The sequence below is a fragment of the Rhinoderma darwinii genome, chromosome 4, assembly GCF_050947455.1.
Source record: "Rhinoderma darwinii isolate aRhiDar2 chromosome 4, aRhiDar2.hap1, whole genome shotgun sequence".
NCBI lineage: Eukaryota > Metazoa > Chordata > Amphibia > Anura > Rhinodermatidae > Rhinoderma > Rhinoderma darwinii.
Genome location: NC_134690.1, coordinates 126158042 through 126181635, shown reverse-complemented (window position 1 = coordinate 126181635; position 23594 = coordinate 126158042). Strand labels below are relative to the sequence as shown.

Genomic DNA, 23594 nt, shown 5'->3' with positions numbered 1-23594 from the left:
AAGGTATCGGTGTACGGACTCAATAGAAAGTCTATGAGCCCGTAGTCCGATACATCGGATTTCCGGAAAAAGTCAAAACAGACACGAAACGGCTGAGCGCTCACACGAGCACTTCAGCTGCTTCGTTCTAGCGATTGGTGGGGGTCTCAGTGCTCGGACCCCCACCAATCCAAACTTCTGACATGTCACTATGACATGTCAGAAGTTTGTCAAATGTTTAGCTACACTTTAAAAAATTGCATTAGCTACATCCCCTTTTGCCATGTTAGGCTATGTTGACACAGAGTTTTTTGCAGGTGGAAATTCTGCCTCAAAATTCAGTTTGGAAGTTTGAGGCAGATTTTCCTCTCCCTGCACGCCGATTTTCGCTGCGTTTTTTGCCCGCGGCTTTTGAGCGTCGCTGGCATAAAACGCCACGAAATACGCTTTCTCTGCCTCCCATTGATGTCAAAGCGAGGTCAGAGGCGTAAACGCCCGAAGATAGGGCATGTCCCTTCTTTCTCCCGCGAGACGGTTTTACCGCTCGCAGGAAAAAGACGCCTCCGCTTCCCATTGAAATCAATGGGAGGCATTTTCAGGCCGTTTTTGACAAGTTTTGCGGCGCGGTTTCCACGTCAAAAAAACTCAGTGTGAACATAGCCTTAGTGTTAGGAACTTTTTAAGTAGCAGCAAAACTATGAAAATAGTGTAACATTTTTTTTTTTTCATTTAGTGCACATCTTTCGTACCATTGTTTTGTTACAGTTTGCATGCTTTTCTGGTGCATTTACTTTAATAAATATCAAGTACAATGCTAACTAGCAAATACATAACGCATACTTACTTTCCAAGGCCAATGAAAGGGAAGACAGCAACATAGTAGCAAACACATATTAAAAATATCAACCAGAGGCTGAGAGAGAAGTCCTTGACATCAGTCAGTTTAATGACTTCACCTAGGAAAAAGGAACAACATCTTTACAAAGTATTATTAAAAAAAAGAAAATAAAATGAACTTCTAAATGCTGAATTCTATTCTTTAGGACTTAAAGGGAAAGCACAGCTATATTTAGCTTCCCAGTTTTGCCTCGACTACACACTCTTAAGCGTAACAAAAAAATAGTTATTTTAACAATTCCAATATCAGTTAAAAGGAATTTTACTGAAATTCCCAAGTTTATTAAGACTGCATCATTTTACTGTAAAGTGTATGGAGGAGGGGGGGGGGGGGGGACACATTTCTAACACAGAAGGATGGAGTTCCTACCAGTTTTTCCTTGTTCCTTGTTGAGTATTTTTTCTGCTCGCTTATCCAGATAGCCAAGTACTAGAGCGCACGTCAGTGAAAACAAGCATGTTACTGCACCTGCAACAAAAAACAAAACCTAAGGAGACCTAACATCACAAATACCCGATGTATAGAACGTTTATGCGGATTATAAACTAGCAACTCACAAACTCTTCAAATTCTAAATACAGTGGAGTTCCTCTAATCTGAAATATTATAATCCAGAAATTATGATAACCTTGCATTTATCAAGACCAGAAGACCAAGTAGAGAACCAATTACTAGTTTGATTTATTAAAAATAAAAAAAAAGCTATGTGCTAGTGCTTCATTTTACACCATTTTTCTGAGTTACCCTTACAAGCAAACATATTTTTTAAATGACCATCTAATAACTCAGATGGTCAGAAGTCCCATTCATGTTGCATTAAAGGAATCTAACTGTACACAGTGAAACCCCATGCCTTTGGGCAGAACCCCCTCCCCTATATCCAGACTGAATTTGTCTGTGACCGATTTTCCCCACCATTAAAGCCTATGGAAGCTGCCCCTGTATAAAGCAGGTCACCCCCTAATCCAACTGAAAACCACATTTTTAGGTCATTTTTCAGTGGGAAACCCTTTGAAAAGACCACAAATTGGACTTGCATGCGCTGTAAATCATCTGGATGTGGCTGCGTGCCGTATCACTGGACTGAAGAGAGCAGGAGGCGGAGACTTGCTTGGAATGAAATGTGAGCAATGCCGGGGGGACTAGGAATGAGAGGGGGAGCCATGCTGGAAGACTAGGAATGAGAGGGGGAGCCATGCTGGAGGACTAGGAATGAGAGGGGGAGCCATGCTGGAGGACTAGGAATGAGAGGGGGAGCCATGCTGGAGGACTAGGAATGAGAGGGGGAGCCATGCTGGAGGACTAGGAATGAGAGGGGGAGCCATGCTGGAGGACTAGGAATGAGAGGGGGAGCCATGCTGGAGGACTAGGAATGAGAGGGGGAGCCATGCTGGAGGACTAGGAATGAGAGGGGGAGCCATGCTGGAGGACTAGGAATGAGAGGGGGAGCCATGCTGGAGGACTAGGAATGAGAGGGGGAGCCATGCTGGAGGACTAGGAATGAGAGGGGGAGCCATGCTGGAGGACTAGGAATGAGAGGGGGAGCCATGCTGGAGGACTAGGAATGAGAGGGGGAGCCATGCCGGACTAGGAATGAAAGTGCTGTTTGTGTGCTGTACATGTTTGCTCACTGCATTACACCATTTAACCTGCATTCTGTGTACTCTTTTCTTTGAGAGGACCACCCCCATAAACGACCATTTTTCTATGCAACTTCGGGTGGTCAGCGGAGGAGGTTTCTCTGTATTTAAAAAGTATTATTTAAATGCAAGCGTGACATTTGGCAAGAACAAGCTCCCCATCATTATGTTTAACCCTTTAAGGACTGAGCCATTTTGTTATTTTTCATTTTTGTTTATCACTCCGCCCCCCCCCCCCTCCTTCCAAGAGCCATAACTTTTTTTGTTTTTCCATCAATAGAGTGGTGTGAAGGCTTATTTTTTGCAGGAGGAATTGTAGTTTTCTAATGGCACCATTTAAAGTACCATATAACATACTAGGAAACTGAAAAATATGATTTGCGGGCTGAAATTGTAAATCACTGCGATTCCTACATTGTTTTTTGGGTTTTAGTTTTTATGGCTTTCACCGTGCCATAAAAACAACAACTTAACTTTATTCTGAGGCTCAATACTATTACGGTGATACCAAATGTATATTGTTTTTTATATATATTTTACTACAAAAAAACCATTGTTAAAAAACAAAAAATTGTTTTGTTTCACCACATTCGGAGAGCCATAACTTTTTTTATTTTGCCGTGGATTGAGTGGTGCGAGGGCTTATTTTTTGCGGGACGCGCTGTAGTTTTTATTGGTACATAGGACTTTTTGATCACTTTTTAATTACATTTTCTTAGAGCTGATGTGACCAAAAAAACTGCGATTTTGGGGTTTTCCATTTTTTTGTATTTTATCGCGTTCACCGTGCGAGTTGAATAGTATATTGTAACAGATCGGACTTTTACGGACATCACAACACCAAATCTGTTTATTTTTTACGTTAGTTTAGAGAAAAATGGGAGGTTTTTTGTTTTTTTAACTCAATATTTTTTTCCACTACTAATAACTTCATTAAAAACTTTTTTTACACGCCTAATTAGCCCCCCTAGTGGGATTGAAACAGCGTTCGATCGCTGGTACAGTACACCGCAAGTATAGTAATACATGCATGTAGTTAGTGCGGGGCTGCGGCTGTGTAATACAGCCATTGCCCGCTCCTGAGTCCTGACACGTGCGGTCAACATGATGTGATGCGACGAGTGCTGCACGAACGAGCACTGAAGACAGAACATGGCGGCCGCACACTGAAAAACACCCCCATGTGATGTCTTCCGCGCCTGCGCTCCCGCTCAATAGTGCAGCGCCGGCCGCATCATCTCATGCTGACCGTGCGCACTAAGGGTATGTGCACACTACCTCTTTTCACAAGTAATGGAGGCGTTTGAGCGAGTTGCTCAAAAAAAAAGTCTGAAAATCAGGGACGGTTTTCCCTTGAAAACAGCTCCGTATTTTGAGACGTTTTTGACTCTGCGTGTGAACATACCCTTATAGTCAGGAGCAGGGCAATAGATGTATTACACAGCCGTAGCCCCGCACTAACGGCGGAGATCAGAGAAACCTCTCATCTCCGCCGCTATTCTCCTGAATGCTGTGATCAAAGCGGACCGCGGCATTCAAGGGATAAATGAGAAGGGGGATACCATTCTTTTTTTTTTTTTTTAAATCAAATACTTTTTACTGCATATTTTCAACAATTACAACAACAGTCCAAGAGTTTGGACAATATTGTCCTGTTGTATAGTCACTTGAACCTGTGGGAACGGGGGGATACCCTTTGGATCGCGTCACCCTTTTGAATCCCTGTGAAGCGATCGAGGGACATACCATATATGGGCAGACAGCCCAGGGTCCATTGAAGGACCCCAGACTTGTCTTACCATATTTCCTGTTAGGGCATACTGAGGTATGTCCTAACAACTGCCTGTGTACTATCAGTAAAAATAAAATAAAAAAAGGTAAAATTTTTTTTACTAGTCTCAAAACATAAAATATACATATTCGTTATCATCGCGACCATAATAACACACTTATAGCGTAAATCATGTTTACGCTGTTATAAAAAACTACTTTCTATCACTTATTAATGTGAGGCACGAGGTATTATGAATTTTGAACCTCCATGTGCCTCACATTAATACTAATTATCCACATCATGTTCCTCACACATTAACCCATTGTTATCCATTATGACTGAGAAACATGATGGGTTTAATTACCGTTAACGTGAGGCACATGGAGGTTCAAAATTCATCACACCACGTACCTCACATCAGAAAATGTAAGAACTTTTTTTTTATTATTATTGTAGGCAAAGTATCATTTTGGTATAGAGTATCGCAATACTACACTAAGTATCGGTATCGAAGTCAAAATTCTGGTATTGTGACAACACTAATTGCGGATGTACCTGGTCGTAAAAATCACTAAAACGTGCCACATATCTGGCAGGTAATGTCGCATCAAGATATAGTCCTATTGAGGTTTGCTCCTCACTAGACACACATCAAAAAAGTGTCTCGAAAAGGAAGAATAGCCTAACAAAAACAGGATTGTAAGTTAAAATGCACTAAAAAAACCTCCACAATTTGGTGCAAAAAAAGACAAAAAAAAAAAACTAACAAAACACAACAGTCAAACTAAGTTAACCAAGAGGTGCTAAAAGAAAAAGAATAGTGACTAACATGTCTAGCAAGATGCACCAAATTTATCCAACAGATTGCGCCGCTGTGAATTATTTGGCGTATCTTCTGACAGCCTGGTCCAAGTTTATGCTGTCTAAATGTTAGACAGCATTAGTACATTTTCCCCACTATGTTAAGGATAGAGAATTGCCTAATGGGGTGGTGCATAACACAGGAATGCTTTATTTGGCTTTTTTTGAATCCCTGGGTCACGAACTGTGGCCCTGCACTAGGCATGTCACAATGTATAAGAATCTGATTACACTGCCACTAGGGTAAAATCCGACAGGTTTATGTTGCTTTTTGGTGGTCAGACTAAAAGTACCTTGCTATGCGATTCTCTCGCTTGAATAAAAATGAATAAATAAAAGCCTAAAAAAGACCTATTATATGTCAAAAGGATTCTATTAAAATAAAAATAAAAATGTCTTAACAGTCACAGCTCTGGTAAGAACAAAAGCCATGACGCTAGTGAGCACTAAAGACAAAATTTCTCCCGGAGTGTTTTTTTAAGAAACCTACCTCTCATCTCAGATTACTTATTTAAAAAAAAAAAGAAAAAAGGCATACATTTATGTGATTTTAAATAATAATAAGTCACTATATATTAGCATAGAATGTACCGAATAGTAAACGTGTCACTGTCTCTGGAGAGTTTGTGATGGATAATTCTAGTTTTCTATAGAGGCAGTTGCACATAAAAATGCATAACATGACCACATGTTTTATATTTGGAAAAAAAAAATATTTACCAATCATGAGGGTTATACCAAGCGTTGTGTGACCAGCAGAGCCCATAGCATCCTTTATCTGTTCATATACCAGTCCCATGACATTCATGTTCACAGTACTGCCCTGAAACAAAAACCAGAAAGCAGATTAAGACAGTAGTGTGCTGTATAGCTCCCACCAAGTGCCGACCTTTTGAAGAATATGGCGCAAATTACTAAACACCAGGATGCCCGGGCATAGTCTGATTTATTTAGGCTGTTTAGAAAAATCAATAGTCCTACTTGCTGCGCCCAAAAGGCAATTTCCCTTCACAAATGGTGTTTGTGTGCATAAAAGCGGTAGAAGCCCTTCACAATTATGGTGCCAGAACAGATATTTTTTAACCCCTTAAGGACGCAGCCTAGTTTGGGCCTGAAGGCGCAGAGCCCATTTTTCAAATCTGACATATTTCACTTTATGTGGTAATAACGTCAGAATGCTTAAACCTATCCAAGCGATTCTGAGATTGTTTTCTCGTGACACATTGGGCTTTATGTTAGTGGTAAAATTTGGACGATATATTCAGTGTTTATTGGTGAAAAATTGCAAAATTTAGAGAAAATTTATAAAAAATAGAATTTTTCAGAATTTAAATGCATCTGCTTGTAAAACAGATGGTTATATCACCCAAAATAGTTACTAGTTCACATTTCCATATGTCTACTTTAGATTGGCATCGTTTTTTGAACATTCTTTTATTTTTCTTGGACGTTACAAGGCTTAGAACATAAACAGCAATTTCTCATATTTTTAAGAAAATTTCAAATAGCCTTTTTTCTAAGGTACCTGTTCGGTTCCGAAGTGGCTCGGAGGGGCCTATGTATTAGAAACCCCCATAAAACACCCCATTTTGAAAACTAGACCTCTCAAAGTATTCAAAACAGCATTTAGAAAGTTTATTTAACCCTTCAGGCATTTCACAGAAATTAAAGCAAATTAGAGGTGAAATTTGTAAATTTAATTTTTCTTGCTGAATTTCAAATGTATTCAATTTTTTTCTGTAACACAGAAGGTTTTACCAGAGAAACACTACTAAATATGTATTGTCCAGATTCTGCAGTTTTTAGAAATGTCCCACATGTGGCTCTAGTGTGCTCGTGGACTGAAACACCGGCCTCAGAAGCAAAGAAGCACCTAGTGCATTTTGAGGCCTCTTTTTTTATTAGAATATATTTTAGGCAGCATGCCAGGTTTGAAGAGGTGTTGAGGTGCCAAAACAGTAGGAGTCCCCCAAAAGTGACCCCATTTCAGAAACTGCACCCCCTCAAGGAATTCATTTAGGGTTGTTGTTACCATTTTGACCGCACAGTTTTTACACAGCACGTATTTGAATTGGGCTGTGAAATTAAAAAAATGACATTTTTTTCCAATAAGATGTCATTTTTCATCAAAATGTCTTATTTTCACAGGGAACAAAATACCCCATTTTGTTGCCCAATTTCTCCTGAGTGCAGCAATACCCCATTTGGGGGCATAAACTGCCGTTTGGGCTCATGGGATGCCTCAGAAGGGAAGGAATGCTATGTGTTCTTTGGAGTCCAGATTTTGCTGGATTGGTTTTCGGTTGCCCGGTTGCATTTGCAGAGCCCCAGAGGTATCAAAGCAATGGAAACCCACCGAAAGCGACCACATTTTGGAAACTACACCCCTCAAGGAATTCATTTATGGGTAATGTGACCATTTAGACCCCATAGTTTCTTCACAGAACTTATTTGAATTGGGCTGGGAATTTTATTTCCAATAATATGTAGTTTTGGCTGAAAATTTCTTATTTTCACAAGAAATAAAATACCCCATTTTGTTGCCCAATTTGTCCTGAGTGCGGCAATACCCCATTTGTGGGGATAAACTGCCGTTTGGGCCCATGGGAGGGCTCAGAAGGAAAGGACCACCATTTGGCCTACTGGGGATTTTCTGGTGCTAAGTCATGTATGCAGAAGCCCCTGAGGTACCAGTACAGTTGAAACCCCCAAGAAGTGACCCCGTTTTAAAAACTACACCCTTAAGGCATTCATCTAGAAGTGTAGTGAGCATTTTGATCGGAGACATACACCCCATAAGCTGTAATGTGGGTTCTCCTGGGTACGGCAATACCATACATGTGGCTGTTAGCTGCCTGGGCACACAGCAGGGCTCAGAAGGGAAAGATGAGGGGTATAAGCTGTGAGGAGTGCATCAGGGTAAGTAAAACTGGGGTAGATTAAAAATCAAGGGCTGTATGATACATTTTAAAATACTTTCATACAGAGCCCTGTTTTTTCGGGACACGTGTCACATTGATATGTGTGTGATATCCCTTATCCCCCCTTATAACAGACTTTTCACCTCTTGACTTTTTCCCTTCTTGCCAGTTTGGGGAACTTCTCCTGGAAAGTTTTGCCCTGGTACGATGCTTGTGGCCCCGCTTCCAGAAGTACTGGGTGCCCCCTTCTTGGTCCCTAAAAATTTGTTTCTTGATAACCACCTCCTGAAATTCCAGGAATGTGCGCCTCTGGCCTGTACATCGACGTAGCACGTACGCATTGTACAATGCCATCTGTATGATCTGCACGGCTAACTTCTTATTCCACATCGCATGGAACTGTAGGGCTTTAGGACATGATCTGACAAGTCCACCCCTCCCATGTACCTATTGTAGCCCAGGATGCAGTCTGGTTTGGGGGTCTCTGTACTGGTACCTCGCACAGATACATGGGTACTGGTGTGGCCATGTATTGTTGTCAATACAAGGACATCTCCCTTGTCCTTGTATTTGACACACAATATGTTGCTGCTAGATTGTGACCTGCTCTCACCCCTTCTTGTTTGCCCCAGCAGAGTCTTAGGGAGGCCTCTCAGATTTCTTCTAGCAGTGCCGCATGCCGCAGGACTTCTGGAAGCGAGGCACCTGAAGAGCGGGACGCTGGTATAAAAATTATCCAGGTAGAGTTGGTAACCCTGGTCCAGCAGTGGGTGCACCAAATCCCACACAATTTTTGCATCCACTCCCAGTAAGGGGGGGGGGCATTCTGGGGGCTGAATAATGCTGTCCTTCCCTTCATATATCCTAAATCTGTAGGTATGCCCTGATGCACTCTCGAACAGCTTATACATCTTCACGCCATACCTTCCCTTCTTACCCGGCAGGTACTCGCGGAATTGAACCCTCCGTTTAAAATCTACCAAGGACTCATCAATAGAAATACTTCTCAGGGGTGTATGCTTGGGAAAACCGGGCACTGAAACGGTCTAATAGGGGTCTCCGTTTATACAAACGGTCAAAACTGGGGTCATCTCGGAGTGGGCGCTGCTCATTAGGAGAAGCGAAGTATTGCCTCGTTTTGTTTATTTTTTCAGGTTCCAGTTCAGTTCTGAAGTTGCTTTGAGAGGCCCATATATTAGAAACCCCTATGAAACACCCCATTTTAGAAACTAGACCCCTCAAAGTATTCACAAAACCATTTAGAAAGTTTATGAACCCTTTAGGTGTTCCACAGGAATTTAGAGCAAAGTAGAGGTGACATTTACATATTTATTTATTTTTGTCAGAAAATCCTTTTCATACCATTTTTTCCTAGAACACAAAAGGTTTAACCCGAAAAACGCAACTCAATATTTATTGCTCAGATTCTGCCGTTTTGAGAAATATCCCACATGTGGCCCTAGTGCGGTAATGGACTGAAGCACCGGCCTCCGAAGCAAAGGAGCACCTAGTGGATTTTGAGGCCTCTTTTTTATTAGGCACCATGTCCGGTTTGAAGAGGTCTTGTGGTGCCAAAACAGTGGAAACCCCCCAAAAGTGACCCCATTTTGGAAACTAGACCCCTTGAGGAATTCATTGTAGTTCTCATGGGGTGCATGCGGCTTTTTGATCAGCTTTTATTCTATTTTTTTACAGCGTTCACCGTGCGCTATAAATGACTTTCACTTTATTCTGCGGGGCGATACGATTACGGCGATACCAGTTGTTTATATATATTTTTTTTAAGTCTTATGGCGTTTGCACAATAAATATACTTGTAAAAAATCATTAACTTTTTGTGTTACCTTATTCTAAGAGCCAGAACTTTTATTTTTCCATCAAGAAAGCCGTGCGAGGACTTATTTTTTGCATAACGAACTGTAGTTTCGATCAGGACCATTTTTCGGTACATGCGACTTTTTGATCTCTTTTTATTCCATTTTTTGGGAGGTGAAGTGACCAAACAATTGTGATTGTGGTTCGGTTTATTATGATTTTCTTTTACGTCGTTGACCGCGCGGGATAAATAACGAAATAATTTTGTAGTTGAGGCCGTTACGGACACGGCGATACCAATTATGTAGTTTATTGTTAATAAAATTAGATAAATAAAAGGAGTGATAAGGGAAAAAAGGGAGATTTTTACTTTTAAAACTTTTATTTTTACACATCTTTTTTTAACTTTATTTTTTTATTACTTTGTCCCACTAGGGGACTTGAGGGCAGGAGGCCCTGATCGCTATTCTAATACACTGCTCTACATGCGTAGTGCAGTGTATTAGAGCTGTCAGCTACTCACTGACAGCAAGCATAGTGGGTCCTGACTTTGTCAGGACCCACTAGGCTTCAATCGATGGCATAGCCGGACGCCATTGTTAGGCGTCCGTTTGCCATAGTCACCATCACCGGCCGCTATGGTAGCTTAACCCCTAAAAAGCAGCGATCACTACTGAACGCGGCTTTTAAGGGGTTAATCAGCAGGGACACAGCGATCGGTCCCCGCTGTAGGAGCTGCGGCAACTGCTGTACGAGACAGCAGCTGTCACAGCTCCTATATGTGTCGGGAAGACGGCCGAAACGGCCGTTACTCCGGTGACGTCCTATTGGGTCATGGACGCAAACGATACAGCTACCATGACCGAATAGTACGTCCAGGAGCGGGAAGGAGTTAAAGGAATTAAAACTGGTGTAAAAGCATTAATAAACGTCTACCAATTTTGTCAAGTGGCTGCAGTTAGAACATTAAATTGAGAACACCCTCTGCATTATGGAGAGATTAATCTATAGTGCGTTGGAGTAAAATGTGTTACATTTATTAAGAGGTGCACAGCTCGTTATTGATGTGGCGCTACATGGGCTGTCCCAAAGCCAGAAAGGGTCATTTAAGCCGGCTATGAGTAGGTGTAGATTTGCACAGCCTTTTGGCTTTAAACTTAAAGAGGCTCTGTCACCAGATTCTCAAATCCCTATCTCCTATTGCATGTGATCGGCGCTGCAATGTAGAGAACAGTAACGTTTTGTTTTTTTAAAAACGTTCATTTTTGGCCAAGTTATGAGCTATTTTATATATATGCAAATGAGCTTTGAAATGGACAACTGGGCGTGTTTTTTTTTCGTATGTCCAACTGGGCGTGTATTGTGTTTTTAACTGGGCATGTTTACTTGATTTACTAACTGGGCGTTGTGAATAGAAGGGCATGATGCTGACGAATCAGTGACCAGTCAGCATCATACAATCATCTCCATTCATTTACACAGCACATGGTGTTCTTACTAGAACGATGTGCAGCCACATACACAAGTGTCCTGATAATGAATACACATGACCTCCAGCCTGAACGTCATGTGTATTCAGAATCCTGACACTTCTGAATCTTTTCTGTGAGATTTCCAGCAAGGGAAACGAAATCTCGTTTACCTCGTAATCTCGCGAGATTACGCATGGTTTGCTGGAATCTCACAGAAAAGATTCAGAAGTGTCAGGATTCTGAATACACATGACGTCCAGGCTGGAGGTCATGTGTATTCATTATCAGGACACTTGATTAACGTTAATGTCTGTGTATGTGGCTGCACATCGTGTTCTAGTAAGAACATGATGCTGCTGTGTAAATGAATGGGGAGGAGTGCATGATGCTGATTGGTCACTGATTCGTCAGCATCATACACTTCTATTCACAACGCCCAGCTAGTAAAACAAGTAAACACGCCCAGTTAAAAACACAATACACGCCCAGTTGGACATACGAAAAAAAACACACCCAGTTGTCCATTTCAAAGCTCATTTGCCTATATATAAAATAGCTCATAACTTGGCCAAAAATTAAAGTTTTTCCCAAAAAAAAAAAACATTACTGTTATCTACATTGCAGCGCCGATCACATGCAATAGGAGATAGGGATTTGAGAATCTGGTGACAGAGCCTCTTTAATTTGTCAGACCACTGTTTGCCACGCCCCCTCCCACTTATCAAGAGTGGGGAGAGGAAAGAGGCGCAAAATATAGCGCAAATATTTGCAACTTTTCTACGCCAAAATACGGGTGCAAATCAAATTTCACCCCTTCGACATTTGTTGCAAGTATACGACAAATGGATGGCACCGGCTCAGAAGCGGAGTCAGTGCCATCATCTCCGGGTGTCAGCTGTATCTTACAGCTTACATCCTGCTGTAGAGGCGGAGACCGAATTAAGCTTCAATCCCCGCCATTAACCCCTTAAATGCAGCGGTCAAAAGCAAATCGCTGCATTTAAGGCGTTTGCAGCTCATCGGCTGGTGGCTGCAACGGCAACCGGAGGCCTAATAGTGGCCTCCTTGTCTGCCTAGAACGGAAACCTTCAGGGCCCTGCCTGGAGGCAGGGCCTAAAAGGATTCTGTAGCCATCGACAAGATGGAGCAGGCGATGAGCCGGCGTCACCAGCGGTGGATGTCAGCTGCATGTTACAGCTGACATCCACCTGTAACGGCAGGAACCACAGCTAGCTCCGATCCCTGCCATTAACCCCTTCGATGCAGCGATCGAAAGCAATTGCTGCACCTTAGTGGTTTGCAGCAGATCGGCAGCTCTGCCCTGCAATCGCAGGGCTGCCGGCTGCTGCTGTGGCAAAAGGAGGCCTAACAATGGCCTTCTGCTCTGCCATTACGGAAGCGGATTAGGCCCTGCCCGGAGGCGATGCCTAATCGACTTGTAGTCAGTGAATGACTGACAGATCTAATACACTGCACTACATAGGTAGTGCAATGTATTAGAAAAAAAATCTGACAGTTGGACATTCAAGTCCCCTAGTGGGAATAAAGAAAAGTGTGTAAAAAAAAAAAAAAAGTTGTACAAAATATAATAAAAGTTTCAAGTAATAAAATAAAACAGAAATCGCCCTTTTTCCTTTATCAAGTCCTTTAATATAAATTTTTTTAAAATAAACCATACATATTTGGTATCGCCATGTCCGTACCAACCTGAACTATAAAAATATTATGTGATTTATTCCACGCGGTGAACGGAGTAAAACAAAAAAAAGCAATGCCAGAATTTCTGTTTTTTGGCCACTTTGCCCTACAAAAATAGAAATAAAAAGTAAAACGTTGCATGTATTTGAAAATGGTACCTATAAAAACTAAAGCTCCGTCAACGAAAAAAACTTTAAATAGTTATGGTTCTCAACATGGCGACAGAAAAAACATTATTTTCATAAAAGTAATTTTATTGTGCAAAAAGTTGTAAAACATTAAAAAAAAGCGCTATAAATTTGGTATCGCCGGAATCGTAATGATCCGCAGAGTAATATGTAATTTACATGGTGATCGCTGTATAAAAAATAAAACTATGCCAGATTGCTGTTTTTTGGTCACCTGGTCTCTCAAAAAATAGGATAAAAAAAGTCATCAAAAAGTCACATGTACCCTAAAATGGTACCAATTATAATTACAGCTCATCGCGCAAAAAAACAGCACTCATGCCACTACCGCTATGAAAATATAAAATTAGTTAAGGCTCTAATAAGTCAGGAAATAAAAATATGCAGTTGTGCAGGCCCGAGGTGAACATTTCTTCTGTTTCAAGAGGCGATTTATCAGGGCCCTAAAATTAGGGAACCAGGAAGGGTAGGGCCCAAACATATCTGCTGGAAGCAAGGGTGCCCATATTATACCAGGACACCACTTCCCAGCAAAATTCCCCAAACTGCAAAGGTGCAGAGTGTGGACCAAAAGGGGGATAAGTAATGACTATTTATCAGTGCGACACTGGAATGTGCAGAAATAATTGCTTCACAGCGTAACACACATCTATGGATGTTATTCTTTTTTTCACCCCATTATTATACCCCCTGACTATGCCCCTGATGTACTCTGTCCAGCTTACATGTACCCCCACATTATAAACTGAAACACCAGTAATACTCAAAACAAAACTAGTACCAAGCAAAATCCATGCTCCAAAAGCCAAATGGCGCTCCCTCCCTTCTGAACCCTACAGTGTGCCCAAACAGCAGTTTACTTCCACATATATGGCATCGGCATACCCGGGAGAACCCTTTTAACAATTTTTGGGGTGTGTGTCTCCAGTGGCACAAGCTGGGCATGACATATTTCCCACTGAAATGCCATATCTAGGGAAAAAAATTTATTTATACGTTGCACCATCCGCAGTGCATTCATTTGTGGAAAAGACCTGTGGGGTGAAAATGCTCACTACACCCCTTACTAAATGCCTTGAGGGGTGTAGTTTCCAAAACAGGGTCACTTCTCAGGGGCTTCTTTTATTATTTCACATCAGAGCCTCTGTAATTGTCAACCAATACTCTAAGTCGCCAAATTAGGCCTCAACTTCGCATGGTACGCTTTCACTCCTGAGCCTAGTCGAACGTCCAGGCAAAAGATTAGGGCCACATGTAGGGTGATTCTAAAACCAGGAAACACACCATAATAATTAGAGAGCTGTCTTTCCATGGTGGCACAAGCTGGGCACCACATATCGTCAAAATGCTCATTATACCCCTAGACATTTTCCTCGAGGGGTGTAGTTTCCCAAATGGGGTCACTTTTGGGGGATTTCCACTGTTTTGGCACCGCAAGAGCCCTTCAAATATATTCTACTAAAAAGGAGGCCCAAAATCCACTGGGTGCTCCTTTGCTTCTGAGGCCTGTGCTTCAGTCCATTACCACACTAGCGTCACGTGTGGTATGTTTCTAAAAACTGCAGACTCTGGGCAATAAGTATTGGGTTGCGTTTCCCTGGCAAAATTTTGTGTGACAAAAAAAAAAAAAAATGTTATTTGTACATTTCACCTCTAATTTGCTTTAATTCCTGTGAAATGTCTGAAGGGTTAAGAAACCTTCTAAATGATGTTTTGAATACTTTGAGGGGTGACATTTTTAAAATAGGGCGAGACTTATTGGGGGTTCCTAATATATAAGGCCCTAAAAGCCACTTCACGGCTGAACTGGTCCATGAAAATAGCCTTTTGCCATTTTCTTGAAAACGTGAGAAATTGCTAATTTCTAACGTCCTAGAAAAATAAAAAGATGTTCAAAAAAACAATGCAAATATAAAGTAGACATATGGGGGATGTTAATTAGCAACAGTTGTGTGTGTTATAACTGCCTGTCTTACAAGCAGATACATTTAAATTTAGAAAAATGCTAATTTTTCGCTAAGTTTTGGTGTTTTCACAATTAAATACTGAATGTATCGAGCAAATCTTGCCGGTAACAAAGTCCAATGTGTCACGAGAAAACAATCTCAGAATGAGGCCCGATTTACATGAGCGTGTGCGTTTTGTGCACGCAAAAAACGCGGCGTTTCGCGTGCGCAAAAGGCACTTAACAGCTGCGTGTGTCATCAGTGTATGATGCGCGGCTGCGAGATTTTCTCACAGCCGCCATCATTTTGACACTCCGTTTGGATGTTTGTAAACAGAAAAGCACGTGGTACTTTTCGGTTTACATTCAGAGAATGACAGCTGTTGCGTGAACCACGCAGTTCACACGGAAGCTTCCATGCGACCTGCATGGTTTTCACGCACCCATTGACTTCAATGGGTGCGTGATGCGCAAAAAACTCAGAAATATAGAACATGTCGTGAGTTTTACGCAGCGGACTCACGCTGCGCAAAACTCACGGACTGTCTGCACTGCCCCATAGACTAATATAGGTGCGTACGACACGCGTGAAAAGCACGAGCGTCTATTACGCTCGTCTAAATGATGCCTCACTTGGATAGGTGAAAGCATTCCGAAGTTATTACCACATAAAGTGACACGTCCGATTTGAAAAATGAGGCTCTGTCAGGAAGGTCAAAAGTGGCCAGAGCGGGAAAGGGTTAAAAAAATGTTTTTGATGACCAACCCTTTAGACATGAAAACCCTGAGCCAAATCTATTGCATCCAGGAGGAGACTAAATAAAGAGTTAGCCGCCCTCCACTTATTACACATTTATGGCTTATCCTGGGAATACAAGTGAAAAAAAACATTGAACGTTACACTTGATTCATCTATATGTAGGTCATTTATAGTTGTAAATCAGCGAAAATGCAGAAAAGTTAATACGCAGCTACTCATATAAGAGAATATTTTTTCCAGAAAACTGCACAACATTGTCCCAATACTGTAGCATCGGTAAACCAGTAATGAATGGATTCTCTGTAACTCACCACTCTGGCCATACTGAGCTGCAATCCAAACACCAGGTTCAGTTCCTTTCCTTTGAACCAACTGACTGCATATGTGTTCTGCGCAACAGCAAGCGATTCCCCACCAATACTGAAAGAAACGGTGAATATGGAAAAGTCTGCCATGGAACCAGTAATAGAACCTTTTATATTGGAAAGGAATATATGATTCTACCTTTATTGCATCCCAAATGGGCTTTGCTAATATGGAGAAAAATATGCACCACATATAACTAGAATTGCATTCCTTATCCTATATAAATAATTCAATAAGGTGCCAACAATTTAACGCAAAGAGGTTGCCTTACCAAAGATGACCTCTTTAATACGAGAGCAGGGAATATGTAGTATTAAACGGCAGCCATTCAGATAAACGTAATACATGGACAGCCCATCTTCACCAGAACAAGAAACGCTGCTGGTTAACGGTTCTGCAATTTGGCCCATAGAAGGGAGTCCCAAACAGGAGCCCCCTTTATGATGTCCATATGCCCTAACAAGGCATTTTGAGGGGCTGTCCTAATGATGCAGGAGTTATTACAGGCTGGATTAATCTCAAAATATGTGCCAGCAGCTACAGAGATGAGCCTACTGCAATATAACTCCACTGAAGCATGCCCGTCCTTACAGCCAACGCTAGGACGAGCCTGTAGAAATAAGCGAGCCCAGAACTGCTCACATACAAGTTTAGGTAACGACTCCCAGCTCTTTGCAACACAAGTAGGATGGGGCGGATTGAACAATTATTTTCTCTATTGCACCAATAGAATTTGCAGTCGCTCACCAGCACCAATATTTTAGATTAATATGTATTACAACGTGTGAGTAGACACACTGTAATATACAATTAAAACGCAGTCAGACAAACAATTTTTTAACACATTTTTTCGTCTGGGTGCTGCTCGAGTATAAAACGGACACCACCCGGAGTAAACACGGAATCATTGTAGTTTATGAGCCAATTAAGACAACATTATTGATTTCCACGGACCAGTCATCAGATATTCAAAAAGTCGCAGTATGCTCTTTGTCCGTTTTTCACATCGGAATGACCCATTGAAATCAATGGGTCTCCGTGAAAAACATTAGCTACGCGGATGTCATTGGTTCCGTTGCGCTCCGCTTTTCACGGATGGTTGCCTGGAGACACTTGCGAAGTAAAACCAGGAAGTAGAGGCAGAGCATTGTGGTCCTGAATATAAGACATGGTCCGAAACAAAAAATACGCAGGAGAAATACCTCACAATGCGCTCTATGCAGAAATAGAAAATTGTGTTTCTGCAGTCATTTGGTCATCCTGGTGGTGATTTTAGTGGGTTGGGACAATTGAGGGCATTTTTATTTTATTTTATTTTTTTTCTTCACGGACATGAAAAACAGATGGCAGACTGAAAACGGACAAACTGAAGGCAATTGCAGAAAAAAACAGATGCAAGATCATCATTTTTTTACGGACAGAACTCGGACGAGTTTTAACAAAGCTCATCGGAATAAGCCCCAACACCACACCTTTACAACTCCTATATGGAATTAGTTCCTGTGAATTTAGTGAACATATGTTATAAATAAAACATTTCTAAATTGCTCTCTTCTTACCCAAATACCAGTCGACCAGCTTCCATTAGCCAGAAAGCATTAAACAGAGCACCTGCTGCAAAGATCACCTGAAAAGTACAATTCAGACAATATGAACACATACAGTACTAAATTAAATTTAAAAAAAAACCAGTGACCCCCTCGAATCTAGTCCTTATCGTTCATTTACATCATTTTTATATCCCTTCGCTAATAAAGCAGTAACTTGTTCCCCTAAGAGATTCTCAGATTATAATCACTCCCACCAGTCTTAGGTGGTCTGACTGTATGTGGGCAGTGGAGAGATGCTACATAGTAGTGAAATTCAAGTTAGAAAACCCTGTTCACAGTACATGGCAGTCTTATGGTTTCTAAGGCATGATGTGTTTTGTTTGTGCCTGACTATGCCCTTTAATTAAAGAGTTTTTACCACAAAAACATGTGATCACTGGGGGTCCGACCACTGGGACCCCCAGCGATGAGGGGAACGGGGGACTTAAAGTACCCCGAAGAGCTCCATGAGAATGGAGTGCTGCTAACCATGCTTGGCCAGCGCTCCAGTCATTAAATGTGACTTCCACTTCCGTTCCCCCGTTCTCATCGCTGGGGGTCTAGCGGATAGGGGATACATGTGTTTGTGGGGAAACCCCTTTAAGTCGTTCATAAAAAATACGGCATTTTACGCAGCAGGTTTATCAGGTTTCCGTTGACACCGATCAACAGATCAAAATAAGTAATCCATATCGATATGGATCCTGTAAAAACAGAAACTGTGAGAACAATGTGAACAGAGCCTTAGCTGACAAGGGAGTCAGTCAGCCGTTTTTAACCCCGACAACCGCTGACATCACTAGCTAGGTATAGTGGAAACAGACCTTTGTCGACAATCTTAGTCCCTGTAGAACTGTAAAAAAAAAAAAAGAGTCTTCCACGCAGAAAATAGCTTGCAAGTCTCAGCCAAACCGGAAAGTGTCCCGAATCCTGAGCTTTAACCCCTCGCCAGTTGACCAACGGCTCTACTAGTCTTCAGGTTCATACACTGTTCCATCCAGAGCCATCCGTAAGCTGCGGAGAGGGGTTAGCGCTCAGGATGCACGACGCTTCGCAGCTCTGTGGACACTGCAAGTGAATTTGCCTACGGCACATGGGAGCATAAAACGAAGCAAGGATTGTCGACATTGGTATTTTATCTCTATACCTAACTATTGGTGTCAGCGGTTGGGGGTGAAAACGGCTGACAGTCTGCCTTTAAATACAAAAGTTTGTGTTATTACGGTTAATATATATTGTGTCTTATTAATGCGACATATGTATTGATGCACTAGTGCTTACCTGCCCTACACAGACAAACAGGCTAAATATTATAGTTCCTAACCTGTGGATAGAAAAAAAAAAAATGTAATGCAAATGATCATTTCTGCCAAAGCACTTTTTACATTTCCATCATCACGACAATAGAATACATTTGTAACACAAAGCTAAAGTCTGTATTGCCATGTAGGATATTGTCTGCGTGGCCTGGATTACGCATTTTGTGAAGTCATTAACACTCGAAAGACTGCTCGCAGAACATTATATACATCTTATATACAAATCTGCTACCCAGTTAGCACACACAATGGGAGCACATACAATGGGAGCACATACAATGGGAGCACATACAATGGGAGCACATACAATGGGAGCACATACAATGGGAGCACATACAATTTGGCAATCAGGAAAATTCAGGGTTTCCACACCCGAGGTCCCCAAGATCTCAGCTCAGGGACAAGTTGTGACTGCATAGAAATATTAATATCAATTTTAGTACACAATTAAAGCACAAGTGGCTATAGGTGTAGAGCCCATTAATATAGGTTTACTTTTCATGCTCCAGTGTTAACAATTTGTAAAGGTTTCCAGTAAAATAAATGTGCACTTTAGGGAGAATTAGAAGGAAGGGACTCCCGACAAGATGAAACATTGGGGGTAAGTGAGGAATATAAAAATCATTAGGACTTAAATTTCCTGTTGGAAAATCCCTTTAAACAGAATAGCTTGTAGCCTCTTGAGTATAAGAAAATTATGTATAGCTATTCTGCGCAGACTTTATATTCCTGCTTAAAAAAGCTAAAACTATACTGACCTCCCGAACTAGAATACCGAAAAATAGGGTAACTTTAGTTTGTAAAAACAACATACCGAATTCCAAACACCCGGTCAATGAGAAATCCTCCAAAGAAGCAAAGTACAACATTGGGCCAGGAATAAAAGGCATACAGTTGCATGAAATCCGCTGTGTTCACCTTCATGTCCTGCAGGTAAGTACAAAATAAAACCATTTGTTATAGCAAACATTTTATTTAATATAGCTCATTAACATTATTGCTAGCACTAATACCCCCAACCCCATAAAGTCTTCCTTAGGCCCCATTGCACATGTTCGTATTCAGTATCCCGAATGGCAATCAATAGGCAAGCTCCATAACACGGAGGGATCACATGGTGGAACGTGGAGTGCTTACAGGTTTACTGCTATGGAAACACCACAATGAAGGAGTGGAGGCAACGTGTGTATTTTCCCCAATATGCTACCTATAGCATCTTACAAGTACTAAACTTCTTAACCCCTTGCTATTTATCTAAAATTGTACTCAACTAGGCCTCCAGCATATACGGTTACTAAATGTTTTTGGACCTTATTCCAGACAAATAATTTGGGTGTATGTATATATATATATATATATATATATATATATATATATATATATATATATATATTAATATATATTTATTTGTACATATTTATAATATTAATACCATAACCTCACACAGGTACAAAACATGGGGTGAGATAGGAGGCAACAACTTGTTCTATCTACCCTGAGCTGGGTTACGATCCTATTTTTGGCAATTAAGAATGAATGGAAGGGCAGAATTCCCAAGCACAAGGGTAAATAAAGCCATATTTTATTAGCAGCATGAGCCCTGAATGGCACGTGTCGAACATGTATAGGAGTAATTCGGGTTAACAGTCGGCATAAATGTAATATTTCATTTTGGTGGAAAGGGAGTTGGCTGGGAAATGTAAACTAAATACTTACCAGTTGAACTTGAGTTTGCAAAGCTGCTGGGTTGTCATAGCAAAAATAACTTCCTGAAATAAAAGTAAAGAAAAAATTAGGACAGGCCATCAATATTAGATCGCAACCCCCACAAATCAGCAGTTTGAAGGGTCCACAGCCTCTTCATGGTTTACATTGGTTTAATTTCTTTTCCTACTTGCACACACCGTTACTTTCATAGTGGCTGTACGAGGTATTGCAGCACTGTCCCATTCACTTTATCTGTAATTGATGGCCTCTCCTAAGGATAGACCCCCAATTTTAATAATTCCGGATAACCCTTTTAAGATCTGTGTGTGTCCAGTGTGTACCTCACCATAATTTGAAAGTAAAGAACTAACAAAGGCTCTGGACATTGTAAGGGTCCAATCACACGTTATGGTCAAGGTGCGGTAAGAACCACATCAAAGTTCCACACTCAAAAAACGCATGAGTTTTCACAGCGATTTGGTGCAGTTTTCAATGCGGTTGAGGTAAAAAAAAAAAACAAAAAACCTAAAAAAAACAACAAAAAAAACTCTACTCTGCCTGTGATGTTTTGCAGTCTCAGGAAAAGAAACCCTCTTAGCTATTCAACGGTCATAAGGCCAAGATCCTGCCAAAACAGTTCCTCTTAGGTCCCATGCACACGAACGTGTTTTTGCGGCTGCAATTCCGCCGAAAATCCACGGGAGAATTGTGGCCCCATTCTTTTCTATGGGGCCATGCACACGACCGTAGTTTTTACGGTCCGTGCATGGCCCGGGAACCCGCACCGCAGAAAGAACGGGCATGTCCTGTTACGGACATCTTCTGCGGTCCGGGCTCATTGAAAACAATGACGGCAGCCATGTAAATGTCCCGCGATTTGCGGGCGGCCTGCGGCTGACAGTCCGGCCGACCCGAAAATCATGGCCGTGCACATGGCTACGGTCGTGTGCATGAGGCCTTGCTAACAACTAAGTGTTTTATTAAAGGGACATACTAAGAGACTACATAACACCAACTGCAGAGGTTATATAATAAGTAGAGATTTAGGCCTTGTACACACAGTGCCGATTTTGAATTCATTTTAAAACTAAATCCAGAATTGGATCCACGAGAGCAAACCTACAGTATAAGGCCTTTATAAATTTTAGTTCCTAGCTTCAGCTTAAAAAGAATACACACTAAATCTGAGTGAACAAGGACTTAACCCTTAACGACCAGCCTATTTTTAAGGTTTGTTTTTTTAAGTTCGTCTCATTCAAAGATCTTTAACTTTTTTACTTTTGCGTCGACGTTGCTGTATAAGGTCTTGTTTTTTTGCGGGATAAGTTGTAAATTTTAATAGCACCATATTGGGGTACATAGAATTTATTGATTAACTTTTAAAAAAAACAGCAATTTCGCCACACTTTTTTGCGTCCTAAATTTACGCCGTTTACCGTGTTGTATAAATAACACAACTTTATTCAGCGGGTTGTTACGATTGCAACAATACCAAATTTGTATAGTTTTTGTAGGTTTTACTACTTTTACACAGTGAAAACACTTTTTTTCAAAATTATTTGTTTTTGTGTCTCGATATTTTAAGAGCCATAACTCTTATTTTTCCGCCGATGCGGTTGTATGAGGGCTTTTTTTTTGCGGGTAGACTTGTTTTTATCAGTACCATTTTGGAGTAGATGCGACTTTTTATCACTTTTTTTTAAAGAGGCTCTGTCACCAGATTTTGCAACCCCTATCTGCTATTGCAGCAGATCGGCGCTGCAATGTAGATTACAGTAACGTTTTTATTTTTTAAAAACGAGCATTTTTGGCCAAGTTATGACCATTTTCGTATTTATGCAAATGAGGCTTGCAAAAGTCCAAGTGGGTGTGTTTAAAAGTAAAAGTCCAAGTGGGCGTGTATTAGGTGCGTACATCGGGGCGTTTTTACTACTTTTACTAGCTGGGCGTTGTGTATAGAAGTATCATCCACTTCTCTTCAGAACGCCCAGCTTCTGGGAGTGCAGACACAGCCGTGTTCTCGAGAGATCACGCTGTGACGTCACTCACAGGTCCTGCATCGTGTCAGACGAGCGAGGACACATCGGCACCAGATGATTCTGCAGCAGCATCTGCGTTAGCAGGTAAGTCGATGTAGCTACTTACCTGCAAACGCTGATGCTGCTGCAGAATCAACTGTAGCCTCTGGTGTCGATGTGTCCTCGCTCGTCTGACACGATGCAGGACCTGTGAGTGACGTCACAGCGTGATCTCTCGAGAACACGGCTGTGTCTGCACTGCCAGAAGCTGGGCGTTCTGAAGAGAAGTGGATGATACTTCTATACACAACGCCCAGCTAGTAAAAGTAGTAAACACGCCCCGATGTACGCACACAATACACGCCCAGTTGTACTTTTACTTTTCAACACGCCCAGTTGGACTTTTGCAAGCCTCATTTGCATAAATACGAAAATGGTCATAACTTGGCCAAAAATGCTCGTTTTTTAAAAATAAAAACGTTACTGTAATCTACATTGCAGCGCCGATCTGCTGCAATAGGAGATAGGGGTTGCAAAATCTGGTGACAGAGCCTCTTTAAGGCTGGATTCAAAAGAAAACAGCAATTTTTGAATGTTTTTTTTATTTATTTTTTACTACGTTCACCGTGCAGGTTAAATGATGT

General features: G+C 41.3%; 1 protein-coding gene across 2 annotated transcripts in view; it reads right to left on the bottom strand.

Annotated features, from left to right (window-relative positions):
* Positions 1-23594, bottom strand: part of MFSD1 (major facilitator superfamily domain containing 1) — a 51794-nt gene that overhangs the window by 20049 nt on the left and 8151 nt on the right. For both annotated transcript variants that reach the window (XM_075861553.1, XM_075861552.1), the window contains exons 2-9: positions 20942-20994; positions 20040-20152; positions 19188-19230; positions 17877-17944; positions 16263-16371; positions 5873-5975; positions 1247-1345; positions 824-935 (exon numbers count right to left, since the gene is read on the bottom strand). In XM_075861553.1, the coding sequence (XP_075717668.1) occupies positions 824-935; positions 1247-1345; positions 5873-5975; positions 16263-16371; positions 17877-17944; positions 19188-19230; positions 20040-20152; positions 20942-20994 (700 nt within the window). The remainder of the gene's footprint in view (positions 1-823; positions 936-1246; positions 1346-5872; positions 5976-16262; positions 16372-17876; positions 17945-19187; positions 19231-20039; positions 20153-20941; positions 20995-23594) is intronic.